This window comes from Ursus arctos, unplaced genomic scaffold, assembly GCF_023065955.2.
Source record: "Ursus arctos isolate Adak ecotype North America unplaced genomic scaffold, UrsArc2.0 scaffold_6, whole genome shotgun sequence".
NCBI lineage: Eukaryota > Metazoa > Chordata > Mammalia > Carnivora > Ursidae > Ursus > Ursus arctos.
The window spans coordinates 86,576,186-86,596,289 of NW_026623078.1; the positions used below are offsets into that span (position 1 = coordinate 86,576,186).

General features: G+C 51.8%; 1 protein-coding gene across 18 annotated transcripts; it reads right to left on the reverse strand.

The window, feature by feature from the left end:
• Positions 1 to 256: 256 nt before the first annotated feature.
• On the reverse strand, positions 257 to 20,067 carry ZNF517 (zinc finger protein 517). Of its 18 annotated transcripts, XR_006408439.3 has the most exons (8): positions 13,407 to 13,515; positions 11,338 to 11,541; positions 10,916 to 10,979; positions 10,454 to 10,561; positions 10,104 to 10,262; positions 9,699 to 9,812; positions 7,280 to 8,936; positions 257 to 4,483 (listed from the first exon to the last, which is right to left on the reverse strand). XR_006408439.3 is itself a non-coding variant. In XM_057308150.1 (7 exons), the coding sequence occupies exons 2-7, from the start codon at positions 11,389 to 11,391 to the stop codon at positions 7,717 to 7,719; spliced, it is 1,719 nt and encodes a 572-aa protein (XP_057164133.1). In that variant the 5' UTR covers positions 11,392 to 11,541; positions 19,979 to 20,043; the 3' UTR covers positions 5,020 to 7,716. The 18 variants fall into 18 exon arrangements, 16 of the variants coding, with proteins under 16 accessions (XP_057164133.1, XP_057164137.1, XP_026344623.1 ...); XR_007188019.2 differs by lacking the exon at positions 10,454 to 10,561 and having other exon boundaries at positions 11,338 to 11,448; positions 13,407 to 13,510; XM_057308150.1 differs by lacking the exons at positions 257 to 4,483; positions 13,407 to 13,515 and adding an exon at positions 19,979 to 20,043 and having other exon boundaries at positions 5,020 to 8,936.
• Positions 20,068 to 20,104: the final 37 nt, after the last annotated feature.

Consider the following 20,104-nt stretch of genomic DNA (forward strand, 5'->3'; position numbering starts at 1 on the left):
ATGAAGTCCTAGAGATCCTGGGCCAGGCTGGCACCTGCCCTTCCTTGGTTTTTCTGTTCTGTGAATTGCAGGGGCTCCAGGCCTTGAACTGTTCCTTCTCTGGGGCCCCAGGTTACCACAGTGACTCGACTCTGCCAGAGACCCATCCTCTATCAGCTTTGGGAAGTGCTGTTGGCAGGTACAGGGGCCAGCTTCCACATCATTCCCAGAAGGTGACATACCCCAAAGATCTCATTTTCCTTAGTATCAGTCCACATTTTTAAACACATTTTTTAATAGAAAAGTTCAAACAGAAAGTAGAATGGGGGCGCCTGGCTGGCTCAGTCAGAAGAACATGTGACTCTTGATCTTGGAGCTGTGAGTTGAGCCCCACTTGGGTGTAGAGATTATAAAAACAAACAAACAAACATTTTTTTAAGTAGAATGGCATAAGGAGTAGCTACTTACCGGTCACTCAGCATTAACAAGCTTCTGTATAGCAGTTTCATGATCTTTATTAGCTGGGATGACAAACACTGAGAGAACAAGAAGCATCTTTCCACGTCTCTGTCACAACTGCTCCCTCTCTTGACAGCAGTTCTAGGGCCCTAATTCACGGACTGAAGAGCTGCTCAAAGCTCACTCTGTTCTGCCTCACTTATCCTGCATAACACATGCTTCAACTCTATTCCTGAAGGGTGACAAATTCTTTCACCCCTGTCAGTTTCATGGGCTGCCCTGTACTGGAGGTCAAGGTGGAGGTCGTAAGGCCCTCCCTGGCCCTCAGTGACTGGGGAAACCACTCTTCTCCTCTCCCAGCCTTGGGCAGCTCTGGTCCTGTTTGCCTCTAGCTTTTTTGATCAATGCAGTTACTCTACCTTCTTGGAGATTCTCAGGTTTGAATGGCTGGTTCATTTTTTTTTTTTTTTTTTTAGAGAGCAAGTTGGGGGTGGGGAGGGGACAGAGACAGAGACAGAGGGAATCCTAAGCAGGCTCCACACCCAACGGACCATGCAGGACTTGATCTCAAGACCCTGTGGTCATGACCTGAGCTGAAATCAAGAGTCAGGCGCTTAACCAACTGAGCCACCCAGGTGCCCCGGCTTTTTTAAATTTGTAAGCAGCTTTCCTGAGATATAATTCACATGTCATACAATTCACCCAGTTAATGTGCACAATTCAATGGCTTTTAATATATATTCATGGAGCAGTGCATGCATCACTGTGACCAATTTTAAAATATTTTTATTACCCCCAAAAGAAACCCCATGCCCCCTCGCCATCACTCCCCAATCTAACTATCTGTTCCATCCCTAGGGAAACACCAATCTATTTCCTATCTGTATATATTTACCTATTCTGGACGTTCATATAAATGAAACCTATAATATATGATTTTATACATCCTTTGTGCCTGGCTCCTTTTTTAAAAACATATTTTATTTATTTGAGAGAAAGAGAGAGCAGGGGGAGGAGCAGAGGGAGAGGGACAAGCAGACTCTGTGCTAAGCTCGGAGCCCAACCTGGGGCTTGAACTCACGATCCTGAGATCATGACCCTGGCCTGCTGCACCCCCAGGTGCCCCAAGTGCCTGGCTTCTCTCACATGGCATAATGTCTTCAAGGTTCATCTATGTCATATCATGAATCAGTACTTCATTCCTTTTTCCTTGTTGTCAAAGTCTGGTTGACACACCATGTTACACTAGTGTCAGGTGTACAATACAGTGACCCCACAACTCTGTACATTATGGGCTGCTCATTAGTGTAGCTACCATCTGTTACCACACTCACTCCTTGTAATGCTGAACAATATTCCACTGTATGAATTACCACACTTTATCCATTCATAAGCGGTTGAGGACATGGTCTGTGTGTCCCATGAAGTCAGGGACCATGCTCCTTTCTTCCACATCATACAGCCGGTGCATGGCATGTACGAGGACTTCAGTGTGGGATGAATGAAGCTGTGGGGGTACAGTGACTGAGGGAGTAGGAACGTCTGGGAGAGGCCAGGCAGGGGAGCAGTTGTGGGAGCTAGCAGCAGAAAGAAAGGAGAGGTGGCCGGTGTAATTCAGGTTGGATCCCTCTCTGCTGGTGGGATTTCTGATGATACCTAATGCTCTCGCACATGGCGTATAGTCTCCTGAGATTCCATTTTTCAAGAGTCCAAACCCCTCTGCCCACTCCCACAGGCTAGGTTTCAGTGCTCACCCCAAATAGTGGAAGATAGCAGAATGCTTGGGTTTGAGTTTCAGGTTCAAAGAGGTCTGAAACCAGTTTTAGGTGAGGGATTTGGGTTGAGGCTTAAGACTTATCTTCAGTGAGATCCTTTTATTTCTACAAGGTAGACATCACAACCACGTCTGTGTCATCCCTTGATCTTTCAGTATCACTCATTGTCAGAAGAGGTCCTTCTACAGTGGGATTGCAGCTGGGGTCTCTACTCCAGTCCAGGGTCTCCATCCCTGTCAGAGAAATTCACAGTGTCTTCTATTCCTTCCCCCGCTTATGTAACAAATGTTTTTGAGGCCTTAATGTGTGCCCTAGGTAACTGCCATACAATGGGGAAGAAGAGTGTTGGGAGGAGAGGAGTTTGATTTTAAACTCATTCTGAGGCATCCAGAGGTGTCCTGTGGGCAGTTGGACAGAGATAAGAAATTCAGAAGATGTGGGCCAGAGGTGCAGATTTAAATACCATCAATATCTACAGAAGATAATTTAAGCCACGGCAGTGTATGAAGTTGCCCAGTAAGAGTGCCAAATGAAAAGACAGATGGCCCAAGGACAGAAAGGAATACTAGTATTTAAGGACTGGGCAGAAGAGGAGACAGAGGTAGGCAGAAAACCGGGAGTGCAGTGTGAAAACACAGGGAAGGGACTATTTAAAGGAGGCTACGGTGAAATGGCTGAGGGGCAAGAATGATCAGAGTCGGGGAGCCTGGGTGGCGCAGTCGTTAAGCGTCTGCCTTCGGCTCAGGGCGTGATCCCAGCATTACGGATCGAGCCCCACATCAGGCTCCTCCCCTATGAGCCTGCTTCTTCCTCTCCCACACACCCTGCTTGTGTTCCGTCTCTCGCTGGCTGTCTCTATCTCTGTCAAATAAATAAAATCTTAAAAAAAAAAAAAAAAAAAGAATGACCAGAGTCCACGGCTGTTAGCAATAAGGAGGTGGGCTGGTAATTTGGTTAGAACAATTGTAATGGAGCAATGGTGTTCAGAATCCAACTGCAGGGTGGGAATGTGACTGGTGGGACCCCTCTGAGGCCCACAGCTTCCCTGTGTTGGGCACCCCACAGCCCATGCCTGGGCCCCAGCGAGGATCCATGGGGAACCTGGTCCCTGAGGGGCTTGGGAGGGAGGATATGGAGGGAGGACAGGCAGAGGAAAGGGGAGGAAGGGCTCTCCGGCACAGCACAGGAGCCGTGGGGCAGGGCCACCACAGAGGGCACGGGGCTGTCCCTGAAGCATCCAGTCCATGCCCACACAGAGGAAAACCATGTGAGGACACAGACCCTCTTTACCTTGGACCTTGTAAATTGCCACAGGGATGCGGGCACCTGGGCAGGGCGTGACCTCTGCTGTGCTCCGGGCAGCACCAGCCGCTCCTCACTGCTATGCCTGGGCACCTTTCTCTGAGCATGTGAGCTACAGCTCCTGACCGGGATCCAGTATTGCGAACAGCACCAGGCAGCCTCAGAGGGGTCCAGCCCCAGGGGGAGGACACAAGTCTGGAGGGAACGTGGGGGCTCTGCCCCAGGTGAGGGTCCCACTCAGACTCCCTGGGGAGTGCAGGAACTTGGGGGACATGGGGAGAACTTCAAATAGTCTAAGGGATCTTTCATGCGGCTCCCTGCAAAACTGGACTTCTCTGTTCTCTTTTGTCTGGCGTCTTTGCCTGAGGACAGTGACGGGCCAAGTACTGGTTGTCAGACGCGTGGTCTGAGAGGGGCACTCTGCACCTGCAGTGCGTACGGCATACCGGGTTCACAGCGAATGCAAGGGAAAAAAGTAGCATGAGGAAGAATCCACTGGTTAGACACGGGAATGCCTCCTGCTCACGTTTGCTTCTCCAGGCTCACCCCTCTCCAACCTCTGCACCCCATCTCTGCCCAGGTCACCCCTGTGGGCCATCAGTGGACTTTCACAATTGCTAGCTTCCAGTTGGTTTTGTTAATGGGGCCTTGGCCAGAGCCTGGAGTCAACTGGACATAAGCCATGCCAAACTTCCAGTTGTGTGCTGACCAGCGTCTCAGCCTTTGGGGATCCAGCGCTCACGGGAAATGCCAACAGCCAGGATTTATGGAAGGGCTCTTACTGCGGTGTCACGTATGTGCAGGACGGGCAGCAGTGCAATATCTACTCACGGGCGACGACAGGTCACCGGCAGCCCATCCACAGCACAGGGAATGAAGCAGCTCTGCTCTTGCCTGCCAGAGACAATGCTGTCACGTACTGGTGGAAAAGCCACGCTGCAGGACACAGTGGATCAGTCAGGGTCCATCTAAGAAGCAGAACCAGTAGAAGTAGCCAGAAATTGCGGGGGCTGCTAAGCAAGCCCCAAGTCCTCAGAGCAATGACTCAGGAGGACAAGATCACCAGCTGATGCTTTTCCACAAGCTGGAGCCTCAGGGAAGCCTAAGCTTTAAAGTCCTTATAACTGATTACGTCAAGCCCACCAGGATACTCTGTTTGATTAACTTGAAGTCACTTGATTAGGTGCTTTAATCACACCCGCAAAATCATTTCACAGCACCATTTGGGTTCGCGTCTAAGTATGAGGGAGGAGTGTGAGCTACAGAGCCCGCCTGTCATGAATCTACCTGAAAACGGATTCTGGGAGCTCAGCCCAGCAAGCTGATGCATCGAAACCACTGCACACACTAGTAGGGTAATCCTGTTTGTGAAAACACGGACACACACTGGACATTTGAAATGCAGAGAAAAAGATCTGGAATAAACTACCCGAACTTAACAGGTGTACGTCTGGGAGTAGGATGGGAATGTGGGATAAGGGAAGAGACGGGGATTTATTTCCTATTTTCGTATTGAGATTTTATTGTTTTACTATAAATATGTATTATTTCAGTAATTTAACCACAGTAAATGTTTTAAAGGTTTTATTTATTTATTATTTATTCAGAGAGAGAACAGCACGTGAGCAGGGGGAAGGACGGAGGGAGAGAAAGCATCCCAAGCAGACTCCCCGCTGAGCACAGAGCCAGATGTGGGGCTCGATCTCACCACCCTGAGATCATGACCTGAGCTGAAATCAAGAGCCGGACGTTCAACCCACTGAGTCACACAGGTGCCCCTAAAAAAATGTTTTATAAAATCTTGGGGTGGAAAAGGCCTTTCTAATCGTAAGAGGACAGATAGTTTTGGCCATAGGGGACATGTATTTTTCATATTAAAAACTTTGTAACTAAAAGCAAATAAAGAACTGGAAAAAAATATTTGTAATTCACTTCCTCAATTCTAAGAAGCAGTTTCCCTCTCTTCTCTCCCACGCTCACCTACCACCAAAAACCCTGTGGTTTGTATCACAGTGGAAGAAACCGGTATTAAGGGAAAGGGATTGGAGCTCAACACAGAGGCTTACAAACCCAATAAAAACAGGTACAAGAGCTTACAGAGAATTTACTCATTAAAAGGCCAAGAAATGTAAATGAAAACAAGAGTGGTATTTTTCATGATTAATCAAATGATTAAACACAGTCCCCCCACTCCCAGTAGCCCCAACAGGAACCACCACCTCAGCCCCAAGGAACTCACATGGACAAAAGCAAATACGTGCATGTCTGCCGTGGAGTCAACAGTAACAGTGAAAATGTGGGGACAGACAGACGTGCGACAATAGGGGTTTGCTAAATAAACCACATGGCATGGCCGGTGCACAGCCGGCATCCAGTCAGCGGGCAGTGTTCTAAGCACAGCACGGGCCAATCTGTCCAGCAAATATTCACATGTGTGCGCTGGAAAGATGCCAAGAGGAGCGGCTGGGTGGCTCAGGTCACGACCTTGGAGTCCTGGGATCAGGCCCCAGGTCGCTCCCTGCTCAGCTGAGGAGTCTGCTTGAGGTCTCTCCCTAGGCCTCTGCCCCCTCCCTGCTTTTTAAAATCCTTAAATTAAAAAAAAAAAAAAAAAAAAAAAAAAAGAGGCTGACAAAACACATCAAACATCACCATGGTGATCTCTAAAGAGTGACAAAGGGCGGTTTTTGTACATTTCTATTTTTTTAAAGATTTTATTTATTTTAGAAAGAGACAGTGCATGAGTGGGGAGAGCAGAAGGAGACGGACAAGCCGAATCCACGCTGAGTGGGGAGCCAGATCAGGGCTCAATCCTCAACCCCAAGATTATGATCTGCACGGAAATCAAGAGTCAGATGCTTTAACTGACTGAGCCACCCAGGCATCCCTACATTTCTCTTTTTAAGATTTTATTCACTTCTTTGTCAGAGAAAGAAAGGGAGAGAGGGAGAGAGAGCACAAGCAGGGGGAGCAGCAGGCAGAGGGAGAAGCAGGCTCCCCGATAAGCAGGGAGCCTGACATGGGGCTTGATCCCTGGAACCTAGGATCATGACCTGAGCCGAAGGTAGACGCTTAACCAACTGAGCTACCCAGGTGCCCCTCTACAATTCTTTTTTTTATAAGTTTTTGCATTTCCCAAATACCCTACAAAAAATTTATACTTAGGGAAAAAATGTTGATTAAAAAATACACATTCACTGGTCAGGTCTTCAGCTCTGCTTGGGACTGGTGGCTTCCTTTCCGTCACACCTTTTGTAAGACGCCACAGATGTCTGCCAGCGCTCTCAGGGCTCCTGGGGTGGGGGGCTGGTGAAGAAGAGGGGTCACTAAGAGCCCCCAGGAGGCTCCCCCTCAGCCAGCGCCCTCTGCTCACAGGCCTGGTGAAGGCCGATCACATTCAGCCTGGCTGGGGCTCCTGAGACCCTGCCCGGGGAGCCTGCAGACCTTGCTCCTGAGTCCTGGCTTCAGCCACCACTACCCTCCAGCCTTGCCCTGGTTTGTTGACAAACCCTCGGTCCGCCTGAGAATTAATTCCAAACATCCCCACCCCAGGTGCTGTGTGGATTCTAGTCCTGGCCTCTCTCCTTCCCACTAGGTGGCTGGGGCCCCTGCAAACAGGGTCTGATCTTCATCAGTCCTAATAACAAACGAACAACCAAAAAAAGTCAACATATCTTTTTTTTTTTCCCTGATCACAAGTCAGTATTTGGAAAACAGATGAGTGGAAAAAGAAAACAAAACCCACCCACAATCCCCATGTGACTTACTGAAGCCCGTGTGTACATCCAGGCACAGACGTGGATGGTTTAGAAATGCTGCTCTCCTGTGGGCATCCAGGCTCAACAGTCGGGGGGAGTCCCGCTCTGGCTCAGCCTTCCTCACTGTCCTTCCTTCAGCCTGCAGGCTGCTTGACCACAGCCCCGGCCCTGTCCCTTCTCCGTCCAAGACAAATGCCCTGCTGCACAGCCAAACGGGGAGGACTGACAGCTTCCTGCCTTGGCGCCTCTCCCAGATAGGTTCTATGCCTTTTTTATTGTTCAGAGAGGGGGGGAGAGAGATCTCCAACAGACACCACGCCCAGCGTGGAGCCCAATGCAGAGCTTGATCTCACAACCCTGAGATCATGACCTGAGCGGAAATCAAAAGTCCCACGCTCAACCGACGGACCACCCAGGCGCCCTGGGGTTCTCTGATGTTTATCAACTCAACAGGGAGCCCAGTGGGGAACCCGTCTCTCCTCCCCGCCCTCACGGGAACATTCTGGGCCGTGGACTTTCTGGTGCTGGATGAGGGCGGACAGCCGGCTGCAGGCCCTCCCGCAGGCCCGGCACCTGTACGGCCTCTCCCCGCTGTGGAGCCGGTAGTGCTCATTCAGCGTGTAGCTCCTGCGGAAAGCCTTGCCACACTCCGTGCAGGCAAAGGGCTTCTCCTTGGTGTGGGTCTTCTGGTGCAGCGTGAGGTTGGACTTCCGGCTGAAGGCTTTGCCACATTCCCTGCACTCGAACGGCTTCTCACCTGTGTGCAGCCTCTGGTGCAGGAGGAGCAGGCAGTTGTGTTTGAAGGGCTTCTGGCACACGGAGCACTGGTAGAGCTTGTCCCCCGAGGCAGTCTTGTGTGCTGCACCGAGCAGGGGGTTCTGACAGCCGCCGTCTTCTCGGGGGCTCTCCCGGGCGTGCAGTCTGTGGTGCTTGAGGAGCGAGGACCCACGGATGAAGCGCTGCCCGCACTGCAGGCACGTGTAAGGCCTCTCCCCGCTGTGGATGCGGCAGTGCTCGTTGAGGGTGAACCTGCGGCAGAAGGCCTTCCCGCACTCGCCACACTCGTAGGGCTTCTCCCCCGTGTGGAACTTCTGGTGCTGCCGGAGCCGGGAGCTGCGGCCAAAGGCCTTCCCGCACTCGCCACACTCGTAGGGCTTCTCCCGCGTGTGGACTCTGTGGTGTGCTGTCAGCTGAGTGCTCTGCCTGAAGGCCTTCCCACACTCGCTGCACTGGTAGGGCTTCTCCTCCGTGTGGATCAGCTGGTGTCTCAGGAGGATGGAGCTCTGCTTGAAGGCCTTGCCGCACTCGGTGCACTGGTAGGGCTTGGCCCCCGTGTGGATGACCTGGTGTCTGAGCAGCAGCGAGTTGTACTTGAAGGCCTTGCCGCAGGCACACCTGTACACCCGACACCCAACAGCATCCACAGGGCCCGAGCCTCGTTGTTTCTCCTCCAGGGCCTTGGGGGATGTGCTAAGGTCCCCACCAGGACCGCGTGCCTGGGGGTTGAGGGGTCGTTTATCTGACCCATCCTCAGGACTGCCACTCCGTTCAGGTAACTTGGGTCTCCCCCCAGGAAGGCGGCCCCAAACTGTGCCCAATAGTCCTAACTGCTTAGAGGGCACTCTCTTCAGAGAAGATTCCTTGATCCCAGCCTCCATCCTAGAATCTGGAAGAATGAACAGAAAATGGAAAAGTGACCTAGCCTCTACATTCATAAAAGAAACCCCGTGATTTGAAGACAGAATCTTCACGTCAAAGAAGTAGGGAGGTTTGGGAACTTCTAAGAATCTGTAAAATCAGGGTTTGTGTAAGAAACAGAACCCAAAGGAAGGTTAATAAGGGCTTAAACACTGCGGGAAGTTGGCTTAGGAGAGCTCACGAAAGGGGAGTGGCACCAGGAGAAGGCTTGGTCCGAAGGACTGCGGGGGAAGCAGGCTTGACACAGAAGTGAGGCCTGCAGGGTGTGGGGTGCTGCTACCCTTTGCTCCCCTCTTCCTCTGAGCACTCACCCACAGTTCATTCACTCAGCAGACATGGCAGGGTCCTGCCCAAGCAGGCCCCATGGACTGCAGGCTGCCTCTCCTCCCGTTCTGCAGCCTCTGCAGTCCCAAGCTCAGGCCCTGGCATGTGAGCCATGGGGAGTGGGGAGAACCAAAGTAGCTCAAGGGTCTTCCCTGCTGGGTCCTCCTCACACTCCCACTGCCCCCACAGATCTGGCGCGACACCTCAGAGAGCCAGAAAGGACATTCACGCACTTGGGTTCCTTGCACAAGTTAGTTCTGGGTGACCCTGGATGACAAGCAAGGCATTCAGTAGGAAATTTGGCCCTGCTGAGAGGAGCTAAATGTACAGCCTTCCCACTGCCCAAGTACCCAGAGGGCTACAAAAAGTTGTGTGAAGGCCAGGCCTTGCTGTGCCTTGCACTTACCTGGGCACAGGCTGGCTGCGAACCCTCGCTCCTCAGTCACCTGCAGAATCAAAGCCCCTGGCTCCTCCCCTTGCTCCAAGAGGGATATCAGTGCTGGTTTAGCAACAAGAAAGCCTACATGCAGGGAGGAGAGCAGCACGTGTCAGGGAGCAGAAGGACGGATGGATGCCCGGCTGCGAGGCTGGAGGCCTTAGGGGACACACGGCGCTTGGAATGGGTTGGGAACACCTACTTTCCCAGGAGTGGGGCAGCTGGGTAGCCATGCAGAGATGGGGGTGGCCCTCCAGCTTCCCCTCCCAACGTGTTGGACTTTGAATTTGGAAAGGAACTAACTCCCCCAAGAGGCCAGTGGAAGAGGCAGGGCTGCCCCTGAGCCCAGCCCCGGGATGGTTGGGGAAACCTCACCCAGGGAGGCCACATGCCCGTAGTTCTCCAGCATCACATCCCTGTACAGCGCCCGCTGGTCAGGGGCCAGGCAACTCCACTCTATCCTTGTGAAGTACACGGCCACGTCCTCAAACACAACGGCCTCCTGCAACCACAAACCCGGCTGTCTGGGGCTACCTGGGCAGGAGATGCAGAGACTATGTCAGGGATATTCGGGCACCTGTTCCGCTCTGGGAGTCAAAGCCTCTATGTGGTCACTGCTGTATCCCCAAGGCCTGGCACAGAGGGGACACTCCCCAAGCCAAGTGGAGCAGTCCTATTGCCATAAAGCTGTGCGAGGGGTGGGGGTCTCAACCTTGGCCTCATACCTCTCCGCAGGCTAACAGGGACCTGGGCAGGGGGCACACTTGCGTTGTTGGTGGTCTGGCCTCTACACTGGTGGGGAGTGCTCCTGTCCTGTCCTTTGGTTCTCTGATCTGAGGAGAGAGGCCAAAGGCTGTGCTCACAAAGAAAGGCTGATCATTCACACCAGGATGGAGGCAGGTACTGGGGAAGGACAGGGACCCTGACCTTGCTGGCTGACCCTGGAAGCTCAAGAGCTGCAGGAGATCCTGGGCAGCCCATTTCTGCCCAAAGCCTCAGGAAGGAGTTGACAGAGCACTGTGAAGTTTCTCAGGGAGGGGGAAGACCCCTGGCTTACAGAATCCGTCCTGTGACTCACCTGCAGGAATGGGAGCTACATGAACGGGCCTGGGGTCCCCCTGGGAAGGTGCTGAGGGCTGAAAAGCTAAGGGATGAAGGCAGCCAAAAGGCCCCAAGGTGGCACTCACCTGGAGTGTGGGCGTCGCAAGTGGCACCGCCATTCCAGGGTCCCCGTTGGGGGAAGAGCAGGTGCTGGGGACAGGGAGTGTTGAGTGGGAGGAGCCCAGGCCTAAGTCCCATCCACCTCTGTCCCTGCCCCCAGGACCACCCAGATACAGAAGAGACAGGAAAGGGTGAGACATGGGGCAAACACACCTGGTCAGCCCAGATGACCCCCTCACATCCCAAGAAACTGCACCCTGAGACCTGCTCACCCACACCGGTCCACCCCTCACTCCTGATTTTCCCAGGGACATCTTCCCGGACCAACCTATATAAAAACCCACCCCCACCCCAGAATTCCCTCCCTACCCTCACTCCCTGTTTTATGTTTTCCTGTTATATTTTTCTTCACAGCATTATGTTATCTGACATAATGCAGTCAACTTACTTGCTTCTTCTCCGCCTTCCCCCATGAGATAAGGCCTGCAGTCTGGTTATTCATGCTGTACCCCTGGAGCCTGGGGGAGGGCCTGACACACAGTGTGTGCTCAGCAAGGGTCTGTGGAATGAATGAGTGGTTCCATGACAGTGGGTGATTCTGCAACCCGTGAGACCACGTTGTGGAACATCAGAAAACGTTCTTGCTCCATTACTACGTGAAACAAGAAGACTGTAAGCAGAAAAACAAGTCTGGCAGCACATACCCCAGCACATTAACCTTCGTTTCTTTCTAGGTGATTCTTATTTTCCTTCTTTCCATTTTTCTGATTTCTTCAAGACTTATTGCTTATTGCGAATGGAGAAAAGTTATTTAAAAACCAATAAATACAATTCTGTTCACAGAGTAGGCCCTGGTCTCCATGTCCCTTCCTCAATGGATACTTGAGCTCTTGTGGTTGGGTGGCGATCTCTGGGGTAACCTTTTCTGTGGGGCTTGAGCCTCCTAAGTAGCTGCCACTTTGTAAAGTGATGTCTCTTTTAGGCATCAGTTAACAGAAATCCTGTAGTTGTGATGTCATGAGGTGACAGTTGGCAGGAGAGCCCTTTAAACATGCGAGAATATAACAGGCCACACATAATGATCTGAGAGGTTTGGTGGGTCACCTGTGCCCAGACAGCATGAACTGCAAATGTGAAGAGCAGAGCCATACCAGTACCCCACTGGGCTGTCTGTTGAGGGCAGTCTGTGGGCGGGACCTGCCTGGACCATTGATGCTATCCCTGCTGACAGATCTGCTGTCCTCCTCACCCCAACGACGCAACCAGGGCATCTCAAGAGGATGAGCAGCTCAGGAGAAGACCTGGCCCTCAACTCAACACATACCGTTCTCCACAGTTAGGAGGGGGAGTTACAATGCTGGTCTTTGTTTGCTCATATTTGGGGAATGCATGTCCTCAGGGAGGGGCCCTCTGGTTAGAGGGGGGAAAAACCCTAAGTTTAGTCCTACCTTTGGAACCAGGGAGTAAGTTTTTAATCAGAGAAAAACAGTGCAGAGTTGAAAAAAGTGGAGCAGGGGATACAACGATAACAAAACAGACCAGGTTCCTGCTCAGAGTCCTGAGAGAGAAAATATCAAAGGGAGGGGAGTGTTAACTTAGACCGGGGATCAGGGAAGGCTTCCTGGGTGGATTACACTTAATTGGGGCCTGGAGGACCAGCAGAAGTCATTCTTTCCCTCCGATTTAGAATAAAACCTCTGATCCTCAGGGGCCTGGGGCACCCTGCCCCACTCCCTCACCTACCCCCTTGCTTACTACACTGCAGCCAGACTGGTGTTCTCTCTGTCACTCAAACTAACCAAGGCCATTCTCATTCACTTTCCTTCGCCTACAAGGGATGAGCAAGGCCTCTCAGCCATCAGGTTTCAGTTCATGCGTTAACTTCTGGAAGAGACCTTATCTCCCACTAGCCTATCCTCTTGGCTCATTTTCTTCATGGCCCTTGCAATGATCAAAAACTACTCTCTTACTTGTTTGTTGCCTCCATTACATGAATGCCTCAATTCTATTACAATATATGCTCCCTGAAGCCAGGGACGCTGCCCGTTCACGGCGGTATCCCCAGCACGAGCAGGGTCCTCTGGACACTCTTAAGTACTCCATGCTGCTGACGGAATGCCTGCGGTCCCATCAAAGACGCAACCCCAGGGAGAGGCCGCGCACGGGGGCGGACAGCCAGCACCTGCTGCTCCCGAGCGGGTGCGCTCCAGCAACTGCAGGCGTCAGGACGAGGCGGACGCAACCCAGACAGAACTGGTCCTCCCAGGTCTCCCACCCCTGCAGCCTCAGCTCCGCGCAGCCTCCCAGGCTCTTGGGGACGCAAGGCTAGGGACCCGGCCCGCACGCCTCCCGCCCCAGTCGGGGAGGCAACGGGAACCCGAACCCTCCCTAAGGCCCAGAATCTAAGGAAAAACGAGGGGTGGCGCCGGCTGCGGGTCAGCACCCCCCGCAGTGCTCAGCGCGGCCTCGGTGCGGACCACAGCCTCAGCCAGGCCGGGATCGGAGAACCGCACTCACCCTTCTCCGGTCCTCGACCCGCGGCCAGGGCCTCCTCACACCGGACCACCATCCGGGACCGCGCGGGGAGCGGCGCCGGGCTCAGGCAGTCCACTTCCGGCCCGCCCCCCGGAAACGGGCCGCAGCGCCGCTCTAGGAGGCTCGGAGGACCGCGCGCCTCGGTGGACGCCCTCTGGCTCTTGGGTCCAGAGGCAGGTGATGGCGAGGGCCGCTGAGGGCGGGGCGCTGCTCTGGAGCGGATCCCGCGGGAAGCCCCGGGTCCGAGGGACTAGCCCGCTGCGGGAGTCAAGGGTCCCGGCGAAGGGGTCCCAAATCTGAGAGCACGCCGGGGGAGCAGACGCGTTCACACGGACCTCGAGAAAGGCCGGGGAAGAAGTCGAGCATCGTTCCAGGCAACCGGGTTCTGAGGCTAACCCTCTCACTTTTAACTTTTTATTTTTAAATAATTATAAAATCACAGCAAGTTGCAAAGGCAGTATAGAGAGGTCCCGTGTATCCTTCACCCTCCACCCCCACATTTTGAAAAAGCTGCTCCACGATCGTGTCTTTCAAGCTTTTGTGAGGCTCACAGTTAAAAATACTCTATGGTGTCACCCGTCACACGCATGAATCTATGTTTACGGGTAAATGCTTACACATAGTGATTTTTAAAAACTATAACAAAGCTATTTACTAATGATATCTCAAATGTTTACCTTTAAATGTTTTCTCATTTTAAAAAAGTGCAAAAGCTGAGACGACCCCTTTTTGAAGAGGGAGGGAACGTTAACACAAGGGCGGGAACCAGTGAGGCAGCAAAGGAGGCATCATACAAACTACATCATCTGAAAATTGAACATTAAATTTAGATGTGGTTAAATAGTTTAAACAAGTATGCTTGGAAACTAAATAGCAACCTACTAAATAACTCTGGGAGAAAGCGAAGATCATAAGGGGCACTGTAGTAGACTTGGAATTTAAAGGGAATGAAACATTTCTCAGGATACTTAGGAAAATTTATATATATGGATATGCTTATATATATGTTAACATAAGTATACAGGCATACCTTGGACATATTGCAAGTTTGGTTCCAGACCACTGCAATAAAGTGAATATGGCAATAAAACAAATCAAATGAATTTTTTTGGTTGCCCAGTGCATATAAAAGTTATGTTTAGAGGGGCACCTGGGTGGCCTGGTTGGTTAAGCTTCCAACTCTTGATTTGGGCTCAGGTCATGATATCAGGGTCCTGGGTTTGAACCCCACGTCGGGCTCTGCGCTCAACACTGTCTGCTGGAGATTATCTCCGTCTCCCTCTCTCTCTGCTCCTCATCCTGCCCTTGCGTTCTCTCTCTAAAATATATAAAGAAAATATTTTAAAAATTCTCTCCCTCTCCCTCTGCACCCCACCTGTTCACGTGCTCTCTCTTTCTCAAAACAAAAAGATCCTTTCGGGAGCTTGGGTAGTACAGTTGGTCAAGCATCCAACTCTTGGCTTTGGCTCAGGTCGTGAGCCTAAGGTTGTGGCATTGAGCCCCCTCTGCATGGAGTGGGCTTGAGACTCTCTCTCCCTTTATCCCCCCCCCCCACATGCACTCTCTCTCTCTTTCGCAAAAAATAATCTTTTTTTAAAAAGGTTATGTTTATGTAGTAGTCTATTAAGTGTGCAATAGCATTATATCTAAGAAAGCAACATTCATACTTTAATTTTAAAATATTTCATTGCTGGGACACCTGGGTGGCTCAGTTGGTTGAGCGTCTGCCTTCTGCTCAGGTCATGATCCCTGGGATCCTGGGATTGAGTCCTGAGTCAGGCTCCTTGCTCAGTAGGGAGCCTACTTCTCCTTCTGCCTGCCACTTCCCCTACTTGAGCTCTCTCTGTCTCTGACAAATAAATATTTAAAAAATATTTTATTGCTAAAAAATGCAAATCATCATCTGAGCTTTCAGTGAGTTCAATTACTGATCACAGATCACCATAACAAATATAATAATAATGAAAAAGTTTAAAATATTTTAAGAATTGGGGCACCTGGGTGGCTCACTCGTTAAGCATCTATCTTCAGCTTGGGTCATGATCCCAGAGTCCTGGGGTTCAGCCCTTCCTCGGGCTCCCTGCTCAGCTGGGAGTCTGCTTCTCCCTCTCCCTCTGCCCCTCCCCCTGCTCTTGCATGTGTGCTCTCTCTCTCTCTCCCTCAAATAAATTTTTTAAAATCTTAAAAAAAAAAGAATTATCAAAATGTGACAGATGCAAATGAGCAAATGCTATTGGAAATAGGGCACCAATAGACTTGCTCAATTCAAGGTTGCCGCAAACCTTTAATTTATAAAAAAACACAGTATCTGCAAAGTGCAATAAAACAAGCTATACCTCTTTAGATACATATATAATTTTTCAGCACATAGACTCAGCTACTAAAAGCACACATGAGAAGTGATTCATCTTTTTTTCACTTAAATTTTGTTAGGTTTGTCTCAACATGTGTATTTCCCTTCATTTTTTGTTTTGCTTTGCATATTTATGTATAAGAATTTCCCTTTACTCCAACTTAACCCTAGGAATTAGCTGGGCTCCCCTTTTCTGCTTGGAGATACAGGCTTGGACACCATTGCTCCCATAGCTTTTGGACATTCCAGGAATTTTTACTGGTTTTCATGCACACTTTTTAAAAAACATCATTTTAAGAAGTAGATCCATAGAAAGGAATTACAAACACCTTCAGCATGCTGCATGATGGATTTTCACACCCTCAGTACCCTATGAAACCAGCACCCAGGACAACAAGCTGATTTTGCCCGGGGACCTCAAAACCTCGTGGGGTTCTCTCCTGGTCGCTCTCAGATGACCTTTCCTGTTGGTGCCCGAGTGTAGCCACTCTGACTTCCTTAGCCCTGATGATTTTTGTAGGAGTACTTAATGTCTTTTGTGTATATTCACTGATTTAACTCACTATAAGCTCATGAAAAATAGGATTATTGTTCCCATATAAAAGATGACAGAATAGTGCTCTGTTAAGGACAACTGATGCTGGGGGTGGGGAGTGAGATGGAACAAGACAGAAGAGGGTCATGGGCACATATATTTATACCAAATTACTCTTCTGTGTATGTAACAGGAAACATTTTTTTTTTAATAGGCTCCATGCCCAATATGGGGCTTGAACTCATGACTCTGAGATTGAGAGTCGCATGCTCTATCGACTGAGCCAGCCAGGCACCGACCCCCCCCCCTTTTAAGAAACATTTAAAAAACGACTTTAAAAGGAAATAAAGTTTTTTGTTTTTGTTTTTGAGAGAGAGAGAGAGAGCGTGCGAGTGAGTGAGCATGAGGGGAGGGGCAGGGGGAGGAGAGAGAATCTCAAGCAGACTCAGACTCCGAGTGCAGAGCCCCGCACGGGGCTCAATCTCATGACCCTGAGATCACGCCCTGAGCCGAAACCAACCGTAGGACACTTACCCGAACATGCCACCCAGATGCCCTGGGAGAGAGAATCTTAAGCAGACTCCATGTCCAGTGCATAGCCAGACGCAGGGCTTGAACTGATGCCCCGAGATCATGATGTGAGCTGAAATCAAGAGTCTAATGCTTAACCGAATGAGCCACCCATTCCAGGCACTGAATGATGCCCTGGAAATAAAGAATTTCTAAGAATAAAGTTTGAATTGCTGGGAAGAGGTAACCTTTGATGGTAGGAAAAGGGTGGTGGGCTCACCAGCAGGAGCAAAGGTACCTTGTGGGGAGGGTCCCATCTGGTGGTAGAGGCAGATGGTCTCCTTTTGAAGGCCTGAGAATCCCAGGCCCAGTGTGGCTATCCCTAGAGCAGCCCCCATCATCAGGTGACGCAGATTTATGGAGTCTCTGCTGTGTGCCAGGCTTGCTAGCCTCTCATGAAGGCTGACATTCAGGCTAGTGAGATGGAGCCAAGTCAGAGGTCTCTGGACTTTGAAGGGTTGGGGGCAGGGGGACACACACCAGCCAGGAAACCCATATCTGTAAGGACAGATGCATGGAGCTTGAGGCAGGTGTCTGCAGCTCCAAGAGCCCCGGCACTGGCTGCCCTCCCTTAAGTCCATGCCTGCCATCTCCAGGTAGGCCTTCAGGAGGAGCCCAAGCAAGCAAGCCCCCTGCAGCAGCTCTTCTTAAGGCTTCCCTGGTCCCAACTGCGAGACATCCCTCAGAACTCTTGGGCTGGCATTGCTGACCATTCCACTGCACACTGTGGCACTGACTGATGTAGGAAAAATAGGGTTTGAAGCCGAAGGCCAAGAAAGAATTCTTGAGATGTCTTTGGTGCAAAAAGGTGATTTTATCAGAGCACGGGGACAGGACCCATGGGCAGAAAGAGCTGCAATGGAGACATGAGGAGTGGCCCATTATATACTGTCAAGTTGAGAGGGGGTTAGGGATAGCCTAAGTGTCTAAGGAATTTTGGAAGCAGGGTTTCTAGGACCTTGAGGGGGCTAGCTGTTGGGAAAAGGTCATTTATTACTGCTTAATAAAACCTGAGTCATGAGACCCTTCATGTGTATCGGTGGGCCTTATGCTTGGGGGGGGGGGTGATTGCCAACATGTATCTTGGGGGTAGAGATAAAGGAAATTTCCAAAAGCATTTAAGAAAAAAAGATTTTATTTATTTATTTGAGAGAGAAGCCAGAGAGAGAGCACAAGCAGGGGGAGCAGCAGAAGGAGAGGGAGAAGCCAACTTCCTGCTGAGCAGGGAGCCAGACGTGGGGCTCGATCCCAGGACCCCAAGATCATGGCCTGAGCTGAAGACACTTAACTGACTGAGCCACCCAGGCACCCCTCCAAAGACATTTTTATATCTTAAAGTAGACTTACAGGATCCTGGGGGTCGGGCTAAGATTGCCTTTTGCCTTTAGCAAGGCATTAGCATTGAGGCAGCTGAGCTCCTAGAAGAATATCACTCTGTTTTAAGGACTTGTTAATAGGCTGTAGGTAATAAGGAAATTTAATAGTTCTTCTGCCTTGTTTCCCACATCACTGACCATTATGAATGGCAAGGCTCTGAACACACGTCCTGCAGTGGGCCTGGTTAGCCACCTTCTGGCTGCATCCTGCTCCAGGAGAGGGAGAGTAGGAGGCCCTGCTCCACCATATCCCATTCCAGAGACCCATGGGACCTTCTCGGGGTCCACAGCCTGAATGTCCAAGTACTGTCCCCACCTACATTCCACTCTCTCTCTGCCTTTCTGGTCCTCTGAGCCTATCCTGGGCTGACCTCAAAACCCCTCATTCTGCCCCAAGGAGGCCCAGGTGCCCCTCAGCCCCTGGCCCTGCCTGGCCTGTGCTGCCTCCTGATACCCCATCCCTGCCAACCCATCTGTTGCCTCTTTTGGGGCCTCACCAGTCCCCTCTGATCCTCTGTAGCTTCAGCATATGGCCACATGGCCCCCCTTCCTCCCCTCTTCTTACCTTCCCATGATGTCATTCTTGCCACCACCCCTCCAAGGCCTATCTGACCACACTGGTGCTAGCAAACACCCTACCCCAAAGTCCTGAGAGCAAGCCTGTGTCCACTAGGACCCCCGCTTTCACTCCCTCCCTACCCCCTCACTGGCTCTCCCCCTGTTGGCCTCACCTGCACACCCACAGCCCCAGTCAAGAAGCTCTACCTTGACCTGCCTGTGAGCAGTTCTCACTCAGACAGGGGTCCCACCTCCAGGCACCCTCTCCTGAAGGCCCCTCCCACTCCTCTGTGCAACTCCAGGAAGCCCTCACTCAGCAGCTCATGCCCGCATAGACCTGCTCTTTCCCTCCAGCTCACACCCCCTAGGGCCCTCCACCAGCTGTTTCCTTTCTCAGCTCCAACCCCACCGACCCCTCCCCACACGGTTCTGAGCAGGGTCATCGTGTTCCCTCCCCCCAGGGTCACTTATCCAGTCTTTCTTTGCCCACCTCCCCTTCTACTCCCCCCTCCCAACCCCCCAGTTTTGCTCTATTTCCTGGGTTGGCTTCCTCTCCTCCTCTCAAGCCTGGGAGGGGTCCGCCATCCCAACTGAGATTCCCGCACCTCTGCCGTCGCCCAGTCTCTCCATGGCAACCGCCCCCGCCGAGATGCCATGCCCCGCCCCGGTTCTCCTGGCAAACACCAGGATGTCCCTTTCTCCCCAACACCCACATCCAGGTACGACCACTCTGATCTCTCCGAAAACCCAGCAGTGCAAAAAGTCCCAGCGTCCCCGGAGCGGCCGCCCTGGCGGTAGTCGGGCATTTGCTTTCTATGGTCCAGACCCCCGTTTTCTGTGAACCACCACCTTCCCCCAAACGGTCCACCCGTTTCCCTTCTCATTCTAGAAAGGGGCCCTCGCCCTACAAGAGAGCCCATTACCTTGCAAGGAGTCTCTAGCCATAGAAGGGGGGCCTTCACCAGGCCAAGAGGGAAGCCCCGCGACCCCATGCCCGGAGCGAGTCGCTGTGGAAAGTCACTCAACCTCTCCGGGCCTCCTCAGCTGCTCAGGGGGCGATGCTCCCCTGGGAGACTTCTGTGAGGTCCCGACTCCCCTCTAACCTCCCCCGGGCGCTGCCTACACGGTAACCACGCGGCGGGCGACCCGGTCGCGTACCGACCTGACATCCCGACAGCTGCGCTCCGCGGGATCCGTCATCCCAATGCGCCTGCGCAGAGGCCCCAGGGCCGCGGCCTCCAGCCGGAGGAATACGAGTCCCGGCGTGCACCGGGCTCACACCGCGCCG

What these genes read in the sequence shown, in the direction of transcription:
- ZNF517 (XM_057308155.1), bottom strand. Translation starts at nt 11,203, where the DNA reads ATGTCCCTGGGAAAATCAGGAGTGAGGGGTGGACCGGTGTGGGTGAGC. An exon ending in CCCTGTTAGCCTGCGGAGAG is followed by an intron (nt 10,231 to 10,453) that starts GTATGAGGCCAA and finishes TTGTGGTTGCAG; the next exon opens with GAGGCCGTTGTGTTTGAGGA. An exon ending in CGGGCATGTGGCCTCCCTGG is followed by an intron (nt 9,813 to 10,103) that starts GTGAGGTTTCCC and finishes CCCTGCATGTAG; the next exon opens with GCTTTCTTGTTGCTAAACCA.